Genomic DNA, 19,334 nt, shown 5'->3' with positions numbered 1-19,334 from the left:
TTTTTTCATTACATTAGTACTCAGGAAGGTTGGGTTGGTTTTGATGATGGATGAAAAGTTTGGGCTAAAACTCAAATGCCCAAAGGTGAGTATGAATTCCATAATTTTAATACTCCCATCATTCGGAATTGTTTGTCATGTTACGTTTTTCGAAAGTCAATTTGATTAATTTTTGAAGTTAAATTAGATCACTTTAATTCAATATTTTAAACAAAAAAATTAGATATTTTAAAACTATGTGAAAAGTACTATAAATTGCAAAAAAAAATTTGCATATTAATACGATTAAAAAATACATTTTGAAATGTTAGTCAAATTTTTTATAGTTTGATTCTAAAAATAGAAACTATGACAAACAATACCGGACGAGGAGGGTATCAAATTACAATCCATCCCTAATAAGTTTCTAATTACGTTAATTCCTTAAAGATCAAAAAATTGGATACAATAATTGAAGTTCGGATACATTAATATATAGCTTGGATACATTAAATATTATCCCGGATACATTAAAAACTAGCTCAGATACATTGAATACTAGCTCAATACATTAATGTGTAGCTCGGATACATTAAATATTGGCTCGGATACATCAAAAAATAGAAAATTTTGAAGATTTATAAAATTAATAGGAGATAATGAAAATAAATGAAACAAAAAGTTTGTATTTCTATAATTTGTCCAAATAAGTAATGTTGAAACAAGAAGTATACTTCATACGTTTATATCATACGAAGAAAAATTACATAAATAAAATTTCATATATCATAATCTTAAAAATTCCTACCATTGAAAAGAATTACAAAAATACACTTTGGGTACATCCCTATACCCTCTAAGATAAGATCCCATCTCGAATATATTTCTCCCCTTTCGGATACATCTTAATCAATTCTTCTCGAATACATTCCTTCTATTAAGTAATGTATCAATGTAATATATAAGACAGTCAAGGAATGTATCCCAGAGCAATGAAAAATTCAAAGAAATTTGAGATAAGATACAATTAGCCTCAATTGTATGAGATTTTGTAAGTTTCCCAAAAATTTTTTAGATAGATTGAATATATTGATAACCTTTTAAAATTTGGGTTGAACACCATACTAATGACTACTCAAAAATTCGGCCAAAACGAGGTGTCTTATCTATTTTAATTTGATTAAACACGAAATTTAAGAAAGTAAACACGATTTTTAATGATGTTAAATTAAAAATATGTATGATTAATGTACTAAAATATTCTTTAGTGTTATCATCTCAAACATATGCCAATAGTAGTACTAGAATTTGAATGCCCCTTAAGTATTTGAATCGGTACAAAATTACTCTTCATTCACCTTTTTGTCCTAAAATATCTCTGAAGTTTACCTTTTAACTCAAAAATACCCTCGATGTTAATCCTTTGATTCATATCTGTCCTCATTTTAGTAGCTTCCTTAAAGTAAAATTATTAAAAACTTATTTATTGTGCTGCCTTAGGTGATTGGTCCATATTAAAACCCTTTTCAAATAAATAACAAAAACCAATTTATTTTTTTTATATAAAATCACATATGATTCATTTTTTGACCCGATACACTTAAAAATAATATATAAAAAATAATTGATTTCACGATATCTTTCCATTGACCTCTTTTAAATCAACACCCAATTTGTTATAACTCAACTCATAAATGGGGATCCAACTAAAACTCATATATACTTACCCCCGACTGATTGTCTATCTAAAAAAAATTATTATGTTTTTTAATATAAAATTTTCATTAATTATCCAAATGTCTTGTTCATTTTCTCTTTTTATTCAATTTTTATAATCTCTTATTCTTAATTTAATTAGGATGTCTGGAACTAAAACTTGAAATGAACTCACATGTTTATATTCTTTTAAGGCTTAAGTCATCTATAGTCACTCAAAGTTGTCCCCATAATACACTTGAACATCTCAACTGAGGTTTATACCTATTGAACTCCTATCTTATTCAAAACATGTACCTATTAAGTATTTTTTTGATGATATGGCATGAAAGGTGTATTACACCCTCCGAGAAGCGCGTGAAAAATTGAAAATGGTACTAGTACAAGCCTTTATATATCTTTATCGGAAAACTACATATTAAACAAATGACAGTTGAACTAGAAGAATTCAAACGAACTGATTTAAAATTGAAAAAATCTAACTGAAAGTTTCAAAAGAGTTAAAGTTGTGGACGGAAATTTAATCGAGAAAATAAAATCAGATTGGGGCAAAAGTGGAAAAATCCGGTGAACCTCCATTTTTTTCCGGCAAGAATAGCACAAATCTATTTTTTTTTTTTTTAATTGTGAAAGAAATCAACCTTCAAGAATCCACAGTATAAAAAATATCGACAAATTTTAATTGATGTTTGAGGAAGAGAATACGATAGGGAGAAAAAACAGCTATGCCAGTGATTCAGTGATAAAAATCGCAAATTGAAATAAGGCATAATACATATATTTGATTCTAAACTTGACTTCAAATTCTAACTTTGACCTTCAACTTTCATAATGCACAAACATGCACTTTAACTATCCAACTTTTTAATAAATAAACACATGAGTCATAAATGGCACAATACACGTAGGATACCACGTAGGACAAAAAATGACATGTAGGACGACATATACGACATGTGTGTCTATTTGTTCAACTTTATACAAGTACAAGTGTCTATTTGTGCACATCTAAAATTGAAGGGCATAAATATAATTTAAAACCAAATTAAAGAGCACATTTATGTATTATGCCTTGAAATAAAAGGGAGAGAGTAGATGACATCTATGGTGGCGGGTGGTTTTTGGATTGGTGAGTGGGTATGGGACTAAAATTTACTTTTCTATTATTTATTTATTTTTTTGAAAAAAATTATAATAATTTTCTTAAATAATGTTTTTAATCCAAATGACATATATCACAATTTGATTCGTTATTGTGCTATATCATTGCGAGTGTAACTTACACACTTTATATTTTTTACTGATTATTAAAAAATATCAAAAAGATATTAATTTTGAGGGGTAGAGATGTTAAATAGGTACAAGCCTCAGTTGAGGTGTTTAAATGAATTATGAAAATATTTTTAAATGGTTGTTGATGGCTTAAGCCTTCTTTTAATTTGTATTATTGTCATGATGGATTGGGTACTGGGGATAGGAGAATGATTATTTTATTATTTTATTTTGTATTTTGGGTACCACACAAATGAAGTAATTATTTTTATATGAATGTCATCGTTATTTCCTTCTTTTCTTCTCTCTTGTTTGTCATAAATTAAAAAAAATAAATAAAATGGTGGTTCAAATCTAAATATATATATTTATTGAGATAGGAGTGAGGAAGAGGGGAGCGTAGCGAGAAATGTCTAACTTTTTTTAATAAAATTTTACTATGAAATTCAAAATCAAGTCAATCATGTGAGCTTATATATTAAGTAACTTCAAATTATTTTAACAAAAAAGGACATAAAATACACTTAAATTATGAAATTTGTTATAATATTGTCTTCCATCCACATTATGAATATGATTCGTTAGACATAAGGTTCACGCTGAAAATATTTGAGGATCCGAAGATGGATGAAGAATAGTTTTGTACCAATTTAAATAATTAGAGTAACATTTTAGTCCATATAAAAATAAGATAATATTAATTTTCTAAACAAGATAAATAAATTGCAAACATATGAAAAATAAATTAAATTGCAAAAAAGGAAAGTTGACATTGTGAATGGAATATATTTTTTGATTATGAAAGATTACGTGTGTTGGTCGGTATTTTTGTACTACAAACTTACCAAACTAATATACCTTGATTTAGTCTAACATTAAAAATTTGTCCAAAATTCAAAACAAAACAAAATAGGATTTAAATTTATTTTTTTTTGTCATTATATTATGTACCACGTGAACAAACTGTCCTAAATCACTGTATATATTATAGTACTTGACACAGTCAATTAAGCTTATTTGGCACCTTTAGCACACCTATCACCTTACCAACGAACAAGTCAATAACTAATTTATGTAACTGATCTATAGTCCGATAAGACTGAGTTGCTTCGATAGTAAATATTTGATGGTCGTAAGTTTAAGTTATCGAATAAAAATATGATAGCACTTAGGAAAATGTAACATAAAAGAAGTTACTTTTTTTGAATTTGATTCCTTGTTCACTTTTAAATTGACATTGTGAATTTACCATTTTACCCCTATTAAAGATAAAGTGGACGAATTAAAAACTTATATTTTCAAGAAATTCTACTTTTTCAAAAAGTAATTAATTGAGGGTATGATAGGTAAAAGAAATTATCAGCTATAAAAGAAAATGTGAATAAGTAATTAGGGAAAGATGGAGTAATACTTTTGACAGATATAAAATTTTAAAATATTGATAAAAAGACGCACAATGTTTCATAACTACTTTTAAGTAAATATTTATTTAAATTAAATTATTAAGTAGAATCCAACAAGAATAGAATAGAGTGTTAATATTATAGTTACTTAGGAGGATTTGCTAACTAAGAAAATGTATTGTCATTTTGTAAACTAACTAAAAAGAAAAATGAATTATATGATTAATAGAGATTGGTTGATAGACTATACAAATATAAATATAATATTTAAATTTGATAAATCAAAGAGTTACAAAAGTTTCAAATTACTCGAATGTAGAAAGTTTGAACCATGGATTAGTCTATAATCATAACAATTGAAAAAAGAAAATTGGGTTCTAATAGCAAATGTACGTAAAGCACTATATAAATTAATTCACGAGAATTTAATAATTTTACAAATATTATATACTTTTATTAAGAGATTCACAATATAGATAATATAGAGACTTTGATGTCATAAACTGATGGCATCTAACAACCTAACTACTAGAATATATTCCTTATGTCTTTTTGATAATATCAGTATTTTTATTAGACGTAATACATAAATGGTCTCCTAAAATAGCCTTACAATTAAAAATGTGTGGCTAGGTGAAATATCGAGATTATACATTAGAAAGTCATTTCATGTATATATTATGCGTTTTTATTATATCAAACTTGAAACAACTCTTATGGTTTGTGAGTTCTCAATATTACAAGTTTTAAATTTTAAGCTAGATCATAACGACTTTGTATAAGCCGCACATATACCACTAAACCATCTACTATAGGTTCACTTTAACTATATATGACATTATAGCTCCGCCCCTGATTGCATGTGAGATCAAATAGTATAATTCCACAAGGACACCTCAACATCACTTTCCACATGATCATCCCAATTGAAATGACTCCCAAATAAACATGGATTTGGTGAAAACAAACTTTCCTCTTCCATATTTGCAACCCATTCCTCTATCCCACGTGAGTTACTATTGTCATTTTCATCGACCATCATATTACAGTCTACTACGATATTATTCTCTTGTGGTGCTACTTCCCTCACCGTCTCGAACGCCTCAACGGCTCTAGCAGCCGCTTGGCGTAACTCTTTCGGGTCCTTAGACACCGGAACTTGTAAACGCCAAGCGGAGTCCGCAAAATTTAGCTTGGCTGATTCTCCTTTAAGCGCTAATGCAGCTACGTCATGAGCACGTGCAGCCATTTCCGCGGTTAGGTACGTACCTAACCATATTCGCTTTTGTTTAGTGGGTTCGCGAATTTCGCAAACCCACTTGTCATTGTCTCTCTTTCTCACGCCTCGAAACACCGGGTGACGTGTTTCCTTGAACTTCTTCCTCCCGGCCGCTCGCTTCTTCGACTTGTTAGATGATTCTAATATAATACTTCCTTCATCCGAAGGTATCGAAGAACACGAATTAATCGAGTTATTCATCGTTATTAAAATTTTAGCTTTTGAATTTCGATTAATTGAATCTATCGAAATATTATTGGTTTGTACGTTGTATTTTGTAAATAGTAAAGTGTTTCTTATATAGATTTTGGATTATAAAGAGAGGGGAATTAAATAAGGAACACGTATCTATAGGAAATGCATGTGAAAGTAACAGGAGAGAAAATGTGGGGCCTTCTTGACTATGTCAAATAATTTTTGAAACAAAAATAAGTTACTCCGTCCGTCCATTTTTAAGATAATACGAATTTTAAAATTCAGACAAGTTTAATTTTGAAATAAATATTTTATAAATATTTTAAATTACAAATTATTATGACTTATAATAATTTATATGAGAATCTTCACATAAATTGAGAAAGAAAAAATATTATTCAAACTAATTCACTAATATTATATGTTTTTCTCTAGAATTTGACAAAACTAATATAAAAGTATTTCCCGTATGTATCATTTATATATTATTTAACTTAGCATGATATTTATTGGATCATTGTTATTCATTGTTTCATAATGTATTGTATTGTATGGTAGATACAATATTTGGTTAGACTATATTTCTTTGTTGTGTTTAATAATATTTTAATAGTTTAATTTGATTGTATCGTAATGTATTGTAATTTATAAATTTACTAAAATATCCTTAATTATTCTAGGGTAAGAGATTTGACTAGAATTAAATAATATAAGGTAAAGGATAAAAAAATTTATGTAAATATATAATTGAAAAAATCAATCAAGTAATAATAGGAATACAGTAAATCCGTTGTTCTATAAAATAGGGTTTTCATTATTACGTAACAATAAAATTTAACAATACAATACTATACATTTTGAGTAACAATCAAAACAATCATGTAATTATAGTAACAATACAATACAATGTAATAGATAATAATGATCCAAATAGAATGTTAAAGGAAAAAACTTTTGAAACACAAATTTGCGATCTAAAATAATGGTTGAATAATACGTATAAACTATTTCAAGAAAAAAATAAAATTATTTTTAATAATAATAGCATGACATTTTAAAAACAGAATTAAAAAAAGGGTCCACGTAAAATATGGGACGGGGGAGTAAATGAATAAAGAAAAACATTATTGTTTTTCTTAGCACGTGAAATATTTTTGGATATATAAATTAGTAGTAAAAGAATGAGTCTCGTCTACCTGTCTATCATTTGAGGAAAACAAGGTTTTATACATGTGTGTTATTCCACGTATAATATTAGTAACGATACGTTCAGATGTATGTATTTCAGAATAGATTTAAATAAGGTATAATTTATTTGACGAAAAAAATGTTGGAAATATATTTGAGTTTTGACCAAAATTACTGCTACGATATCAAATATTGAAAAAAATCTTTTATCCATACGCTATTTAATATTATATTTTAAAGGTATATATGTGTCCACGTATACATAAAAAATATTGCATAATTATAAATAGTAATGTGTTCACGTGGGCACATATATACCTTTAGATACACTATTAAATAATTCAGAAGGTAAAAGGTTCTCCACAAAATTTGGCATCGTAACAATAATTTCGGTCAAAGTTTGATTGAATTTATCTGTATGAGATATATAGACAAACATTGCTTGCCTTTTTCTCATCTTGCTCGACATTTTCCTATGTATCTTGTACCTTACATACATGAGAATCATATCAGATATATACAGATACGTTTATTAAGAATGATTCGTATATATCTGTGCCACATGATTATCTCACTTTACATTTTGATCGCCCCTCTCAATTTTATTGTATCATATTGTAATAACATATGTATTTAGATGTATCATTTTATGTGACAATGTGATGTAGAGATTTTTGGACATTAGTAGTTGTAAAAGAATGAGTCTTGTTGGATAAGACGGAAACCTGTTTCAAATTTGAGGAAAGCAAGGTTTAGTACACGTTTATTTATTTTTTTAAAAAAATAAATTTTGATTCATGTTTTGACATTTATACTAGAGTTCGATTAAATTTGAATTCACATTAAAAAGTCTCAAAACTTTAAGGATAAAGTGTTTCTTCACAAAAATAGTTACGTATCCCCAAAACTCCTAATTTAAAATAAAAAATTACTTAACGCTTCATCATCTTAATTAATAGTACACATATTGTATTACACAAAAAAGTAAACCCTTCAAGTACAAACAATTACTCCTCCATTTATTATTTTATCTTTATTATTAAATATTTCATTCATTTCAATATTTATGTTTTAAATTATATGATCATAAATTTACGATTTAAAAAAACTTATTAATTAAGGAAAAAGACATTTTGTATTGGACAAACTAAACTAAAAACAAATTATGTCAATTTAATATGTCAATTTAATAAATAAAAAAAACGTTGTTGGGTTTTAGCGCGTGTAAAAGAATGAGTCTTGTTTTTCATTTGAGGAATACAAGGTATAGTACACGTGTATTATTACACATAAAGTAAAGTAAAATTTTAGGGACAAACAATTTACTCCATGCATTTTTAATTATCCAAATTATAAAAAATAAATAATTTTTTTTAGTATTTATTTTTATTTTTATGATTATATAATTTATTTGTTTTAATTTAAATAACTTACTTTGACTTTTGATAGATGTGTCTGATGTCATAATGTTCAATAATAGTTGTTCACTATTGATTTTCATATACCTTAAGAAACAATAAATAATATGATAATTATGATATATTACCTTTCGAATATATTAATTTAAAGCTTTAAAAATGTATTAGATTATAGGTATTGAATAAGACTTAATAGCAAGAGTTAAATAGACAAAAAATGATAAATTATCTCTTGATTTTTCAAATCGAATAAATATTATATGACAATTTTTAATATAATGAACAATAAAGATGGATAAAAAGAATATCATGTAAAATAATGAAATTAAAAAACTTACTAAAATTGAAAGAAAACACTTTTTTGAGACGTATCAAAATTAAAAGTAAGACATTTAAATAAAGACATAAAGAAAACTATAATTTATTTTTTTTGGTTTTCCATTCTATGTTTGGATCCCACATTAGAACTCTGACTAAATTCGGACTGCGCACTGCAGGGCCCCATTCAAGCGTGGTGATTCCAACAGAATTTTCTTCCTATCTAAGGCTCGAACCCGAGAAAAAGTACAATAATTGCTTTTAATACTATTAATGATTCATTGAGTCAAAATATCGTTGAAGTAAAATGACTCGATTCTAATTGATTACAAACTGACCGCAGATTTTATTAATTACATGCATGTGTAGATTTTATTGTATAATATTAATTATATGATTTAATTCCTAACACGAACAAATCAATCCACTTAATTATATATTATACCCCACAACAAAGAAATCTTTTAATTAATAAATGACAGTGTTCAATTAATAAATGACAGTGTTCAATTAATTATTTTTAGAAATCATCAATGACTGATAAAATATATATGGTTATATAAACTTTTTATGTATACTTACATATCTCTGATATATAATTACGTTATACATTATCTATAAGATTAAAAAGTATATCAAATCAAACATGAACGGATAAGATAGGAAGAGTAATTGATTTGTTGTGAAATTGATATTTCATTCACGAGATGAAAAATACTCCTATTTGTATACTATTTGTTGTCTTGATTATTCTTATGAACACAAAAAAAATGTGTTTAATCATTTTATTTACGCCTTTTTGGAGTACATACAAATAGTTTAATCATATGACGATCCGTAGGCCTTTAGCTAATTTAAAATTGACAAATCAATTGTTTGTCTCACCTCAAGTAATTATCAATGATGACACAGTCAATGATGGGACTTTTAAGAAAATAAAATAAAATATATGTACAACGTCACAATTGGTTATCAAAATTTAGAGGTGTGAAAGTGGACGGTTGAGTTAAATTTGAACGGATTAAAATCGTTATAAGTGTCAAATAGATGATTTAGTTGAATTTTAACAGGTCAAAATGAATTGAAATACTAATAAATTAATGAGTTATTGACTTGCCTAAAAATTACTTGGGTTGAAATGAGCTAATGTTATCGGCTTATCGCTTTATTTATATTATCCTTTTAGGTAAAACTATGGAAAATGACAAAAATTACACAAAGTTATTTACGGAAAATGGCTACTTTCTCCCCCCCCCCCTCTTCCCCTCCTTCTCTCTCTCCAAAATGTATTATGTATCAATTGTATTCAATCAAACAAATAAAGGTGGAGAGTATTGTATTTTATTTCAATTGTATTTGAAAAGCTATATTTTGTATTTTTATATTTGTATTCATACGAATGTAATATGTATTCATCCTCTCAGTCACATATATTTGTATCAGTCTTTCAAATCAAATAAAGGATAAATATTGTTGCATTCATTGTATTTCAAATACAATTGATTCAAAATAAATACATAACACAATGCAAATAAATATAAAATATAATCCTTTCCCCTCCCTCTCTCGATCTCGCTCGCCTCTCTTCTCCCTCTCTCGATCTACCTCGCCCCTCTTCTCCCTCTCTCGATCTACCTCGCCCCTCTTCTCCCTCTCTTAATCTACCTCGCCCATTTCCTCTCAATCTCACTCGCCTCTCTTCTCCCTCTCTCGATCTCGCTCGCCCCTCTCCTTCCTCTATATATCTCGCTCGCCTCGCTTATGCACTTATTTTCAAATCAATTTGTATTTATATATTTTTCCCAAATCCACAAAAAAATACACTCTTTCCTCTCTTTCCCAAATTTCGCCCGCCTCTCTCTCCCCTCCCCCCAACGTTTTGCTATTATTCGTAATTAAACAAAGTATAACTATAGAGTCCTATTTAAGAACTAACGTTTGCTATTTTTGAAAGTTTCCACTTTTCTAATAAATTTTAGTACCTGATAAAGCATTAATTTTTCTTATATTATCATTATATATATAACATATCAAATAAACATTATTTTTTTTAACAAGCCAATCATCAATTTGTCAAAATAACAAACTCGCATTTACACTCAGTCATATTTAACTGAAATACATGTTTAAAATGACTGAAATTTCAACTGTATGCGTCTGAACGCATAATAAAAAACAAAATAAGAAAAAAAAGAAACAACATACAACATATATTAGTTATATTAGACCAACCAAAATAGGCCACCCCGTGAATTTTCTACTTTTCTAAATAACTTATGCCTCACTAAACATACGTTCAATTGTTAACGGACAAAAATTAAAGATCAAACATAAGGCGTAATTTCAACTGTTGCCTAGAGACATAAAACATAATTGTGCCTCTCTAAGTAACAGGCTTGTTCATATGAATGGACCAAATGAACTCCAACAGCTACACTAACTACTCTACATCTATCAAAATTGATGATTTCTACATATCCAAATAATAATAAATAGAGTAATAGGGAAAACACCTCTAACTCTTCCACCAAAATCAGATTCTGACTCATTCATCCTTTTTTGCCTTAGATCTTACTGGTTTTGCTGGCTGAATCATTTTACCAAGCAGGATCACTAGAATTGGTATAATAGTTCCAATATAGTATACACTTCCATAAGCTGTAACTGTTTCATGCAGACTTAGTACCTGTAAAAACATAAACAAAAAAACTAATGTTAATTTATGTCAAGGATTTTATCTTATATTCCTTCTGTTTTCATTTTATATGACAATGTTTGATCCGATACGATATTAAAGAATGAGATAATTGCTGTCCAATGCCTTTCAGTGATCTAATATACACACACACAAATACATGCATAATCAGTGTATAGTATAGCTATTGTATATTTTTGGCTAGCGCCTGTGATTATGTATGGCCGATGGGCCAAAAATGAAAGAAGCCCTATCAAATGTGGTTTTAAACATGTCATGATATTAAAAAACGTACACCATCGTGTAATAAACATCATTTTGAGAAATAGGCAACTAACCATGAATCCAACAGCAGAGTAGTTGAGAACTAGCAGTGTATATACAAAGTTCATGAATACCAGCGTCTTCTGAAACTGAATATTGCTTGTAGCTTGCTGCCATCTATAAATGACTGCTCATAATCATAGACAAAATAAGATTACAATTAGAGCATATTAGAATTAGAGCGTATAAGTAAAACAAAACATGTTAGTACCTCTTGATCCAGCAATCATCAAAGCAGACTGAACAAAGAATATGATGTACCCGGGATATAACCCCTGCAGTGTAACAAAATAATCTTAAGTTAGACAAGATATTTCTTAAAGAATTCGATATCAATAGCTCTATGTATCATAAATGAATTTGTAGAGGAGTACATTATATTAAAAGATAAAAGTGTGACACCTTGTATTTCTAAAGTTAGAAAACATTTATAAGAAAGAGTTCAACTTCAGAAAGAAAAACAGAATTTCAAATAGAGTTAAAAGTGTATTTTAGTGAAATTCTGATGCCACCATAGGCAAAGTCATTTTTTTGATGCTGATTGATAAATGTTTTGTGCATACATGTTATAGTTCCATGAAAATTCATCTGGATACGATTATACGTTATTGTAGAAATCTTTCAGCAGATAGATTGCAGAACACATTGTGTAAAAATATTTCCTTACATGCCATACAGCACTAACAGTCTGTGTGACTAGCAACTGGATGAAACTAGGCTTCTTTCCCTTCCGTATAAGTCTCTCATATACATCTGCAGAGAAAACGACAGAAAAGAGGAGAAATTTGATCATAAAATAATTACACATCATGCTTAGCTTTGTCACAAAGTTAATTACACATTCATTAAAGATGATGGACAAAGAAATCTAAGGCACATGTCCCTTATTTGATAAATCATAAAAGTTTGTATACGATCAGTTTCCTGGAAAATACAACTCATGCAACATAACAAGTAGTCCCCGAGTCTCATTTTATATGCAGTGTTTGAATAAACACACTGTTTAAGGAGAGAAAACAATGACTTCTGGGAAATATCACAATTCACAAGTGCCTTTTGACATTTTGATCTTGAAAATTTTATGACATTTCTTTAGTTATAGAAGTAAGTGAAGATAAAATGAGATGTTTAAAGTCAAAAGTGTCTAAATATAGAAATGTGTTATCCATTTTATAACAGGCTAGGCAAATGAGAGTGTCGTATAAATTTAAAATGGAGTAGGATATAGCTCACCAATTCTTCTTCTGAAAGTATCACAACATACAAAATGGATTAAAAGAGAGATATTCTTACAGTGCCTCAGCCATGTGCTAACTTGAATATTCCATGCAAGAGGTATTTGAACAGAGCTCTTTGCCAGCTCAACACCCAATATGTCTACATTTATAGCACGGTCCCATTGTGCTTTTGGTGGATAAGTCATGTCTGCCCAACCACTGAAACCGAAGCCAGATATGATGATAGCAACTTCCGAGATTGACCATATGAAATAATATTTACACCGTGCAGTAAAGCTAGCCATATATTGGTAACCCAACCGCGTCCAGAAACCCCATTCTTGGTACATTGGGTCCAAGAACATGGAAATTGGGAAAAGAGGCACCAAAAACATGTACAATCCCATACAGAGAGCTGCTTGAAGAAAAGCTCTTAACGCTGCCCCAAAAGGCGATGGCTGTCCTTTGTCTGAAGGTTTCCAAATCTGAAAAGCACTTAGTTTAGTTATTGTAATGAGATGCAAAGGGCTTCAGGCAATGCCAACATTTGGTATATATACATATTTTTTTCAGAATCATATAATTTACACACATAAAAGAGAGATACGAAACAGTGTTGGATAGTACCCTTTGGCAGAACAACAATACAATGATGACATGAACTTACACCATTTCTCTCTGTCCATTCAAGATAATCCTTCATTTCATAAACTGGACCAGCAAAATGACTTCCACAACAGAGACAATAACCAAAGTACTCAAGTAATGATGGCAACTTTAGCAAACGATTTTTCTTTTGCGCCTCACTTAAATCTTCCACCTTCAATAATCCATCTTGGTAATTGATCACACTTGAAATTATTTTCAGCGAAATAACCATTAAAGCTCCTAAAATTTTAGAAGAGGGAGCCAATTAAAAAAAATACGTACATTGAACCGATCATAATGATACAGGCTGAATCCATAATTTTGTTTCTTGTTTTAAAATCAGTAGATTTTCACATATCAACAATGTCTGAACTCATCATGAACTGTGGTTTTATTCTATTTCTATTTACAAGAAATATTTTTTATCTAAAGAAGTATCGTATGCTTCATTTGCCTCAAATGCCAAGTGGATTGAACACATTGACAAAAATGAAAAGAGTTTGAGACTGTGATTTGTTTTGTTATGTTTTAAAAAAGAAACCAAGTCTAGGACAAAGAGGATGTTTGTTCTTACCTGTAGCATCCATTCCTCCCTTTTTCCATGCATCCCCGCTCATGTAGTATACATGGCTGCACCGAAATGTTTGACTATTATCATGGAGTTCAAAAGGTTTTCATTTATAGAGTTATAAAAATTGTAACCAGCTTAGCAAGGAAACGGTTCAAGAGGGGATGATTTTTTTCCTATTGGGGGAGATTCACCTTGCAAACAGTTCAGAAAGCAATAATAACATCAAATTTCTGCTAAAAAACTAAGCTTTTCCTCATTAGCACAAGATCAACATAAAAATACAGCTCAAAATGGTTTGTTCTGGTGGTAAGAGCTCACTGATGCACGGATTAAGCTCATGTCATGAGTTTGAACTCTATCTTTAAGTGGAGAAGCATAGAGGGGAGTACCCATGGACAGGAGCTAGGGGGTGAAAGTGCGTTCATGCGTATCCGCCTTCATGAAAAAAAACATTGTATCTATAAACATAGAGTTAATGGTTAAAAATACAGCTAAATTATCCCTTTGGCAAGTTTCATACCTAAACTATCTATTGTTCTCTTTACCTACCTAAACTATCATGAACACATATGCTGAGTTGGCTAAACATTTGTTCTCAGTCGACAACAGGCGCATGTAAGCCAACTCAGTATTAAGGTATCAACTACAACAAAACTCAGTTTTTAGCAGCAATAGATATGCACATTAATAAAAAGTGCTGAAACAACATTAGTTGATTGTCATTGGATCCAATATCATTATAGGCTTTAAAGACATTTGGAAAGAGTGCTAATTTCCATTAAAAATACATATTTAGCTGCAATTAAGTTATTGACGTTAATAAATTGCCGCTAAAATTATTTTTGGTGTAGTGTATGTTTTAATACAAAGGGAGTAATAGTTGAGGTATGAAACTCGCAAAAAAAGTGATCGTTTAGGTAGGTAAATTGAAAAATGAATAGTTGAGATATGAAACTCGCAAAAAAGTGATAGTCTAGGTGTATCTTTTACCATTAACTCATCCTTACCACTATACATCAGCCATAATAAATGTTAAAACAATGAATATGGAAGAATTTCAAAATTAAATTGTATAGGTCACCATCAAATTCAAGACATCGAAGATCGATACTGGAGTTATACTGTAATTCTTAATCAAAAACAGAGATCTGAAAAGAAAATAATGTTAGGAGAGAATTAATGAATGTACCATCCAATAAGATATCCGAATGCGAGGAAGAAAGTGATGATCCCGCAATAATGTCGACATAAAACCATTGAAGCATAACCCAAAAGCATCGGCACCAAAAAATGCAAATTCGAAGAGAACCCAAACGACAAATAGGATAAAACAGCACCAGATAGGGCAGCGTAGAAATGCCTACCACTGACACAAGGAACAAATCGATGAAGAAAACTCACAGGAATAGTACCGACGAAACAGAGTAAGAAACGGAACACCGGAATCGATACTCCGATCGCCGACGCCATTGAATCCATCTCCGGCAAACTCAAATTTTCGAAAGTTTATAAGGAACCAAAAAAAAATGAAGTTAGTTATTTTGCTTTTTGTTTTCTTTTTCATTCTCCAGTTAGTTAGTTAGAGATTACATTTACTTTTCCTATTATACCCTCGTTCCTCAAATTATTTCTTAAAGACAATAATTTTTTTATATATTTAAAAAAACGTGTGAAATCTACGATAATGATATACTTATAAAAATTCTACAAGTGAAGTTTGGACGCTATATTCCGAACTTATCACTGTCTTATGAAAATAAAGAACTTGTTTTCGAAAGACTAATTTCATATCTGTCCCTCTAGATATTTCACAAACAAACAAGTGACAAAAACTGGAGCATTTTATCCTATCGGTGGATGAATAATCGCAAGCATAATAATTTTTGATTGACCGTATTCTCATAAAAAAAGATACTTTCGAAAAAGGACGATAGATTGATTTTAAGAGACCTGATGATAAATATCCTTTAGGCAATGCACAATGAAAGTTTTAACAATTTGAAGAAGCACCTGTGAGTTTACCATGTTGAGGTCATTCTATAAACCAAAGAATGAGCCTACTTTACGCAATTTCGCACCTAACAGGCAAGGCCAATTACACAGGCAAGAAGGCATTGCCAACAGCTTCCAATCTAAATTACAGACTCTTCACTTTCGATGCCGCACTCGTGTCAAATTCTTCAAAAATACACTATTTTTAAAAAATTCAACACAGACAAATTAACATTTTTGAAGAGTCCGAGCAACATAGCTTCCAATCCAATTACAAGCAAAAGAAAAAGTCACGCATATCATTGAATGCAGGAAGAACAATCCAAATACAATAATTCAATCAAACACAGAGAATATTGCTTCCACCCATTTGTTAACATCAAACTTCAAAGTACACATGAACAAAGTAGTTTCATTTAACGTACACTAAGAACTCGGTCCAACAAGCACCTCGCATGAGGGGCATATCGTCAACATCAAATATAAAGCCCTATGATACCTATTACCACGTGTAGTTGGGATTTAAAAAGCCCGCCATACGCGTACACACACATTAACTCGATCTAATATAAATCTGATCGTCGTTCCTTACTAACTTCTCCAGAACTATGGATGGATACTGCTACCTCTTGACTACTTTATAAACTCTTTCCTAAGAGAAGGCTAACAAGCAAACTAAAAACGCTTTAACCTCTCTGTAAACTCGCTCGGGCATATTAACACAGAATCTACACAAAGTCCACCTTTGGTGTGGGTGCAATCGATTTGGGTCATGGAGAACTTAACTTTCGTATTTGCTGCAGACCCTGTAACTGTAAAGTCTCCTACATGGTGATATTTCCATTTTCCAGGCTCTTTCATGTAACACTGGGTTGTAGCTTGCTGACCATCGGATGTTGAGAGCTGGAACTGCACTGGCTTTTTATCCCAACCGTGAACATGCTCGGAGTTGCAAATTCGCCGTCCAAATCTCCGAGAGGAACGTCCAACTTGCAGCCTGTAGAAAATGCTATAGGACCCAGCTGGGAATGGGAAATCAACCTCTCCACCCACTTCAACCCACCATATCTGTTGGAGATACGCAATGGACTGGAATCTGCAGAGAAGGAAATGAAAGAAATCCTTAAGTATTGGTATGTCTTAAGATTTAGTATGTTCAATGTGTACAACAAATAGCAGTATCATACTCGAAAAGCCACCGCCAGAAGGCAATTTTTCAACCAACAGAGATCTCAGTTCTTTAAACCATCTCTTTGGAGGCCAAGTAAAAGGTGTATTCTTAACTAATTTACTGGTCATAAGATGCCATACTATAAAGAGAGTAACGATTGATAACTGCTAATCAGCGAAAGTAAGTAAAAACTTGAACATTTCTCTTTTCAAGCAAATAAGTTGGGTCTCACTTAAAAGGAACTGATATCAACCACACCAAATTCCTTTATGCATCTAAAACACATATCTACCAATCAATATTTCTACTGATGTGTCAAATAGTTCGTATTACTTCTCAAGTACCAAAACTATCAATACAATTCTCCAAAGCTATTCCACTAGATTTATACTATAACAAGAAGGCAAAATGAGAAATTGCTAAATGAATTAAGGTATCGAGTACCTGAATTGCATAGAAAGAATCACTTTACTACTCATGTTTCAATTTCCAATGATCATAAAATTTCCCTTCCACAGGCAACAAGGAGACATAGAGGACCAAACTAAACAATCTCAATACATACAGTCGACTACGATGTAAAAAAAAACCTCTTTTTTTAATGACCAGGTAGACCAACTCATGTGGCAAGCCCCATGAGACAAGCTTGACCAAGAAGGTCAACCCCCTGCTGTCACAGGCAAGGGGCTTCGAACTTCAGACATCCATTATGGAACGAACCTGAGACCTCCATCATGAAAGTCCCAAGCCAAACCATCTAGGCCACCCCGAAGGATTGTAAAAAGGAACCTTTTTACAGGAAGATTCATCAAAAATGCCTGAAGAATTGGATTCGATCAGCCGATCTTAAAAACATATGGATCAATACACACACACATACAAATATACATTCTGCTATAACTTGATAACAATAATAAAAACATTTTTCACCCCTCACCTCGATTCGTCTGTTTCGATACGACTCCAATATCTCCTATCATCAATGCCTGTTATCGCTAATCCATTTGCAGATATTGATAGACAAACCCTTCCTGTACCCTTATCTAACCAAACCTTCTGCATAAATCCCAATCAATAAAAACCCATCAGAACAAAATCTCATTTTTAACAACCCCAATTCACCAAATTCAAAATTTCTACAGATTTAATGAATTTATTAACACAAATATACTATTTGAACAAAATCTATACAGCTTCTAGAATTTATACAAAAAAAATGGATAAAAAGGATAAAGATTTTACCTTTAACCCACCATCAAAATAACTAGGTCGACAAAGCCTAGCATAAATATCCCTTTTGCACATATTATTAGAAAAATCATCAACCCCACCAAAAACCCTATCAATAAGCAATTCATAATTAATCGGCAATTTCGATTCCCATACAAAATCAGCAGAAGAAGCAGCCCTAAAACCACGACTAAGCACCGAAAGACTACAGATCTCCGATGGATTTAAATAAACCATAACTGAAGCCACACAACTCTCCGGCAAGTCACCCAAACCAGGATTCGCCGGCGGTACATCAACGGAACCACGTGGATTCAAGAAAAAGGATAAAGAAGAACCCATTTTGAGAATTTGATAGATTTTAAGAAGAAAATAGTTTGATATGAGACCATAAATGGAGGATATAGAGAGAGGGAAGAAGACAATTTTGAAGGGGTGGAGGTATAATTGGCGTATATATAGAGAAAAAATAAATAAATTGACGCGTACATTTTATTTGTTCTAATCTCGGATTTTGCGGGATATAAACAAGGAAAAAATCTATATACGTATAGACATAATTTTTAGATTATGTTAATACGTATTGTTTAACTTGACACGAAATCTAGAAATAAGTAAAAAGAAATATTGTAATTTAAAAGTTACTCAATATAGAAAATATTACTCTCTTGTTCAATAATATTTTTTTATTATGTTTTTTTTGTCTAATTTATTTTTA

General features: G+C 30.6%; 3 protein-coding genes across 3 annotated transcripts; all 3 read right to left on the bottom strand.

Moving 5' to 3' along the window:
• Positions 1 to 5,049: 5,049 nt before the first annotated feature.
• LOC107006553 (dehydration-responsive element-binding protein 1E-like) lies at positions 5,050 to 5,907 on the bottom strand. Its single transcript, XM_027913257.1, has one exon. It carries the CDS (start codon positions 5,848 to 5,850, stop codon positions 5,239 to 5,241), a length of 612 nt encoding a protein of 203 aa, XP_027769058.1. The 5' UTR covers positions 5,851 to 5,907; the 3' UTR covers positions 5,050 to 5,238.
• Positions 5,908 to 10,965: 5,058 nt separating this feature from the next.
• LOC107007553 (lysophospholipid acyltransferase 1-like) lies at positions 10,966 to 16,436 on the bottom strand. Its single transcript, XM_015206224.2, has 8 exons — positions 15,413 to 16,436; positions 14,227 to 14,282; positions 13,672 to 13,892; positions 13,081 to 13,489; positions 12,455 to 12,540; positions 11,999 to 12,062; positions 11,802 to 11,914; positions 10,966 to 11,454 (listed from the first exon to the last, which is right to left on the bottom strand). Exons 1-8 carry the CDS (start codon positions 15,700 to 15,702, stop codon positions 11,314 to 11,316), a joined length of 1,380 nt encoding a protein of 459 aa, XP_015061710.1. The 5' UTR covers positions 15,703 to 16,436; the 3' UTR covers positions 10,966 to 11,313.
• A 53-nt stretch (positions 16,437 to 16,489) lies between these two features.
• On the bottom strand, positions 16,490 to 19,050 carry LOC107007554 (F-box protein PP2-A13-like). Its single transcript, XM_015206225.2, has 3 exons — positions 18,629 to 19,050; positions 18,324 to 18,442; positions 16,490 to 17,311 (listed from the first exon to the last, which is right to left on the bottom strand). Exons 1-3 carry the CDS (start codon positions 18,956 to 18,958, stop codon positions 16,891 to 16,893), a joined length of 870 nt encoding a protein of 289 aa, XP_015061711.1. The 5' UTR covers positions 18,959 to 19,050; the 3' UTR covers positions 16,490 to 16,890.
• Between the last annotated feature and the right edge of the window lie 284 nt (positions 19,051 to 19,334).

Source organism: Solanum pennellii, chromosome 12 (assembly GCF_001406875.1).
Source record: "Solanum pennellii chromosome 12, SPENNV200".
Taxonomy (NCBI): Eukaryota; Viridiplantae; Streptophyta; class Magnoliopsida; order Solanales; family Solanaceae; genus Solanum; species Solanum pennellii.
This window is presented reverse-complemented; position numbering and strand designations above follow the sequence as displayed.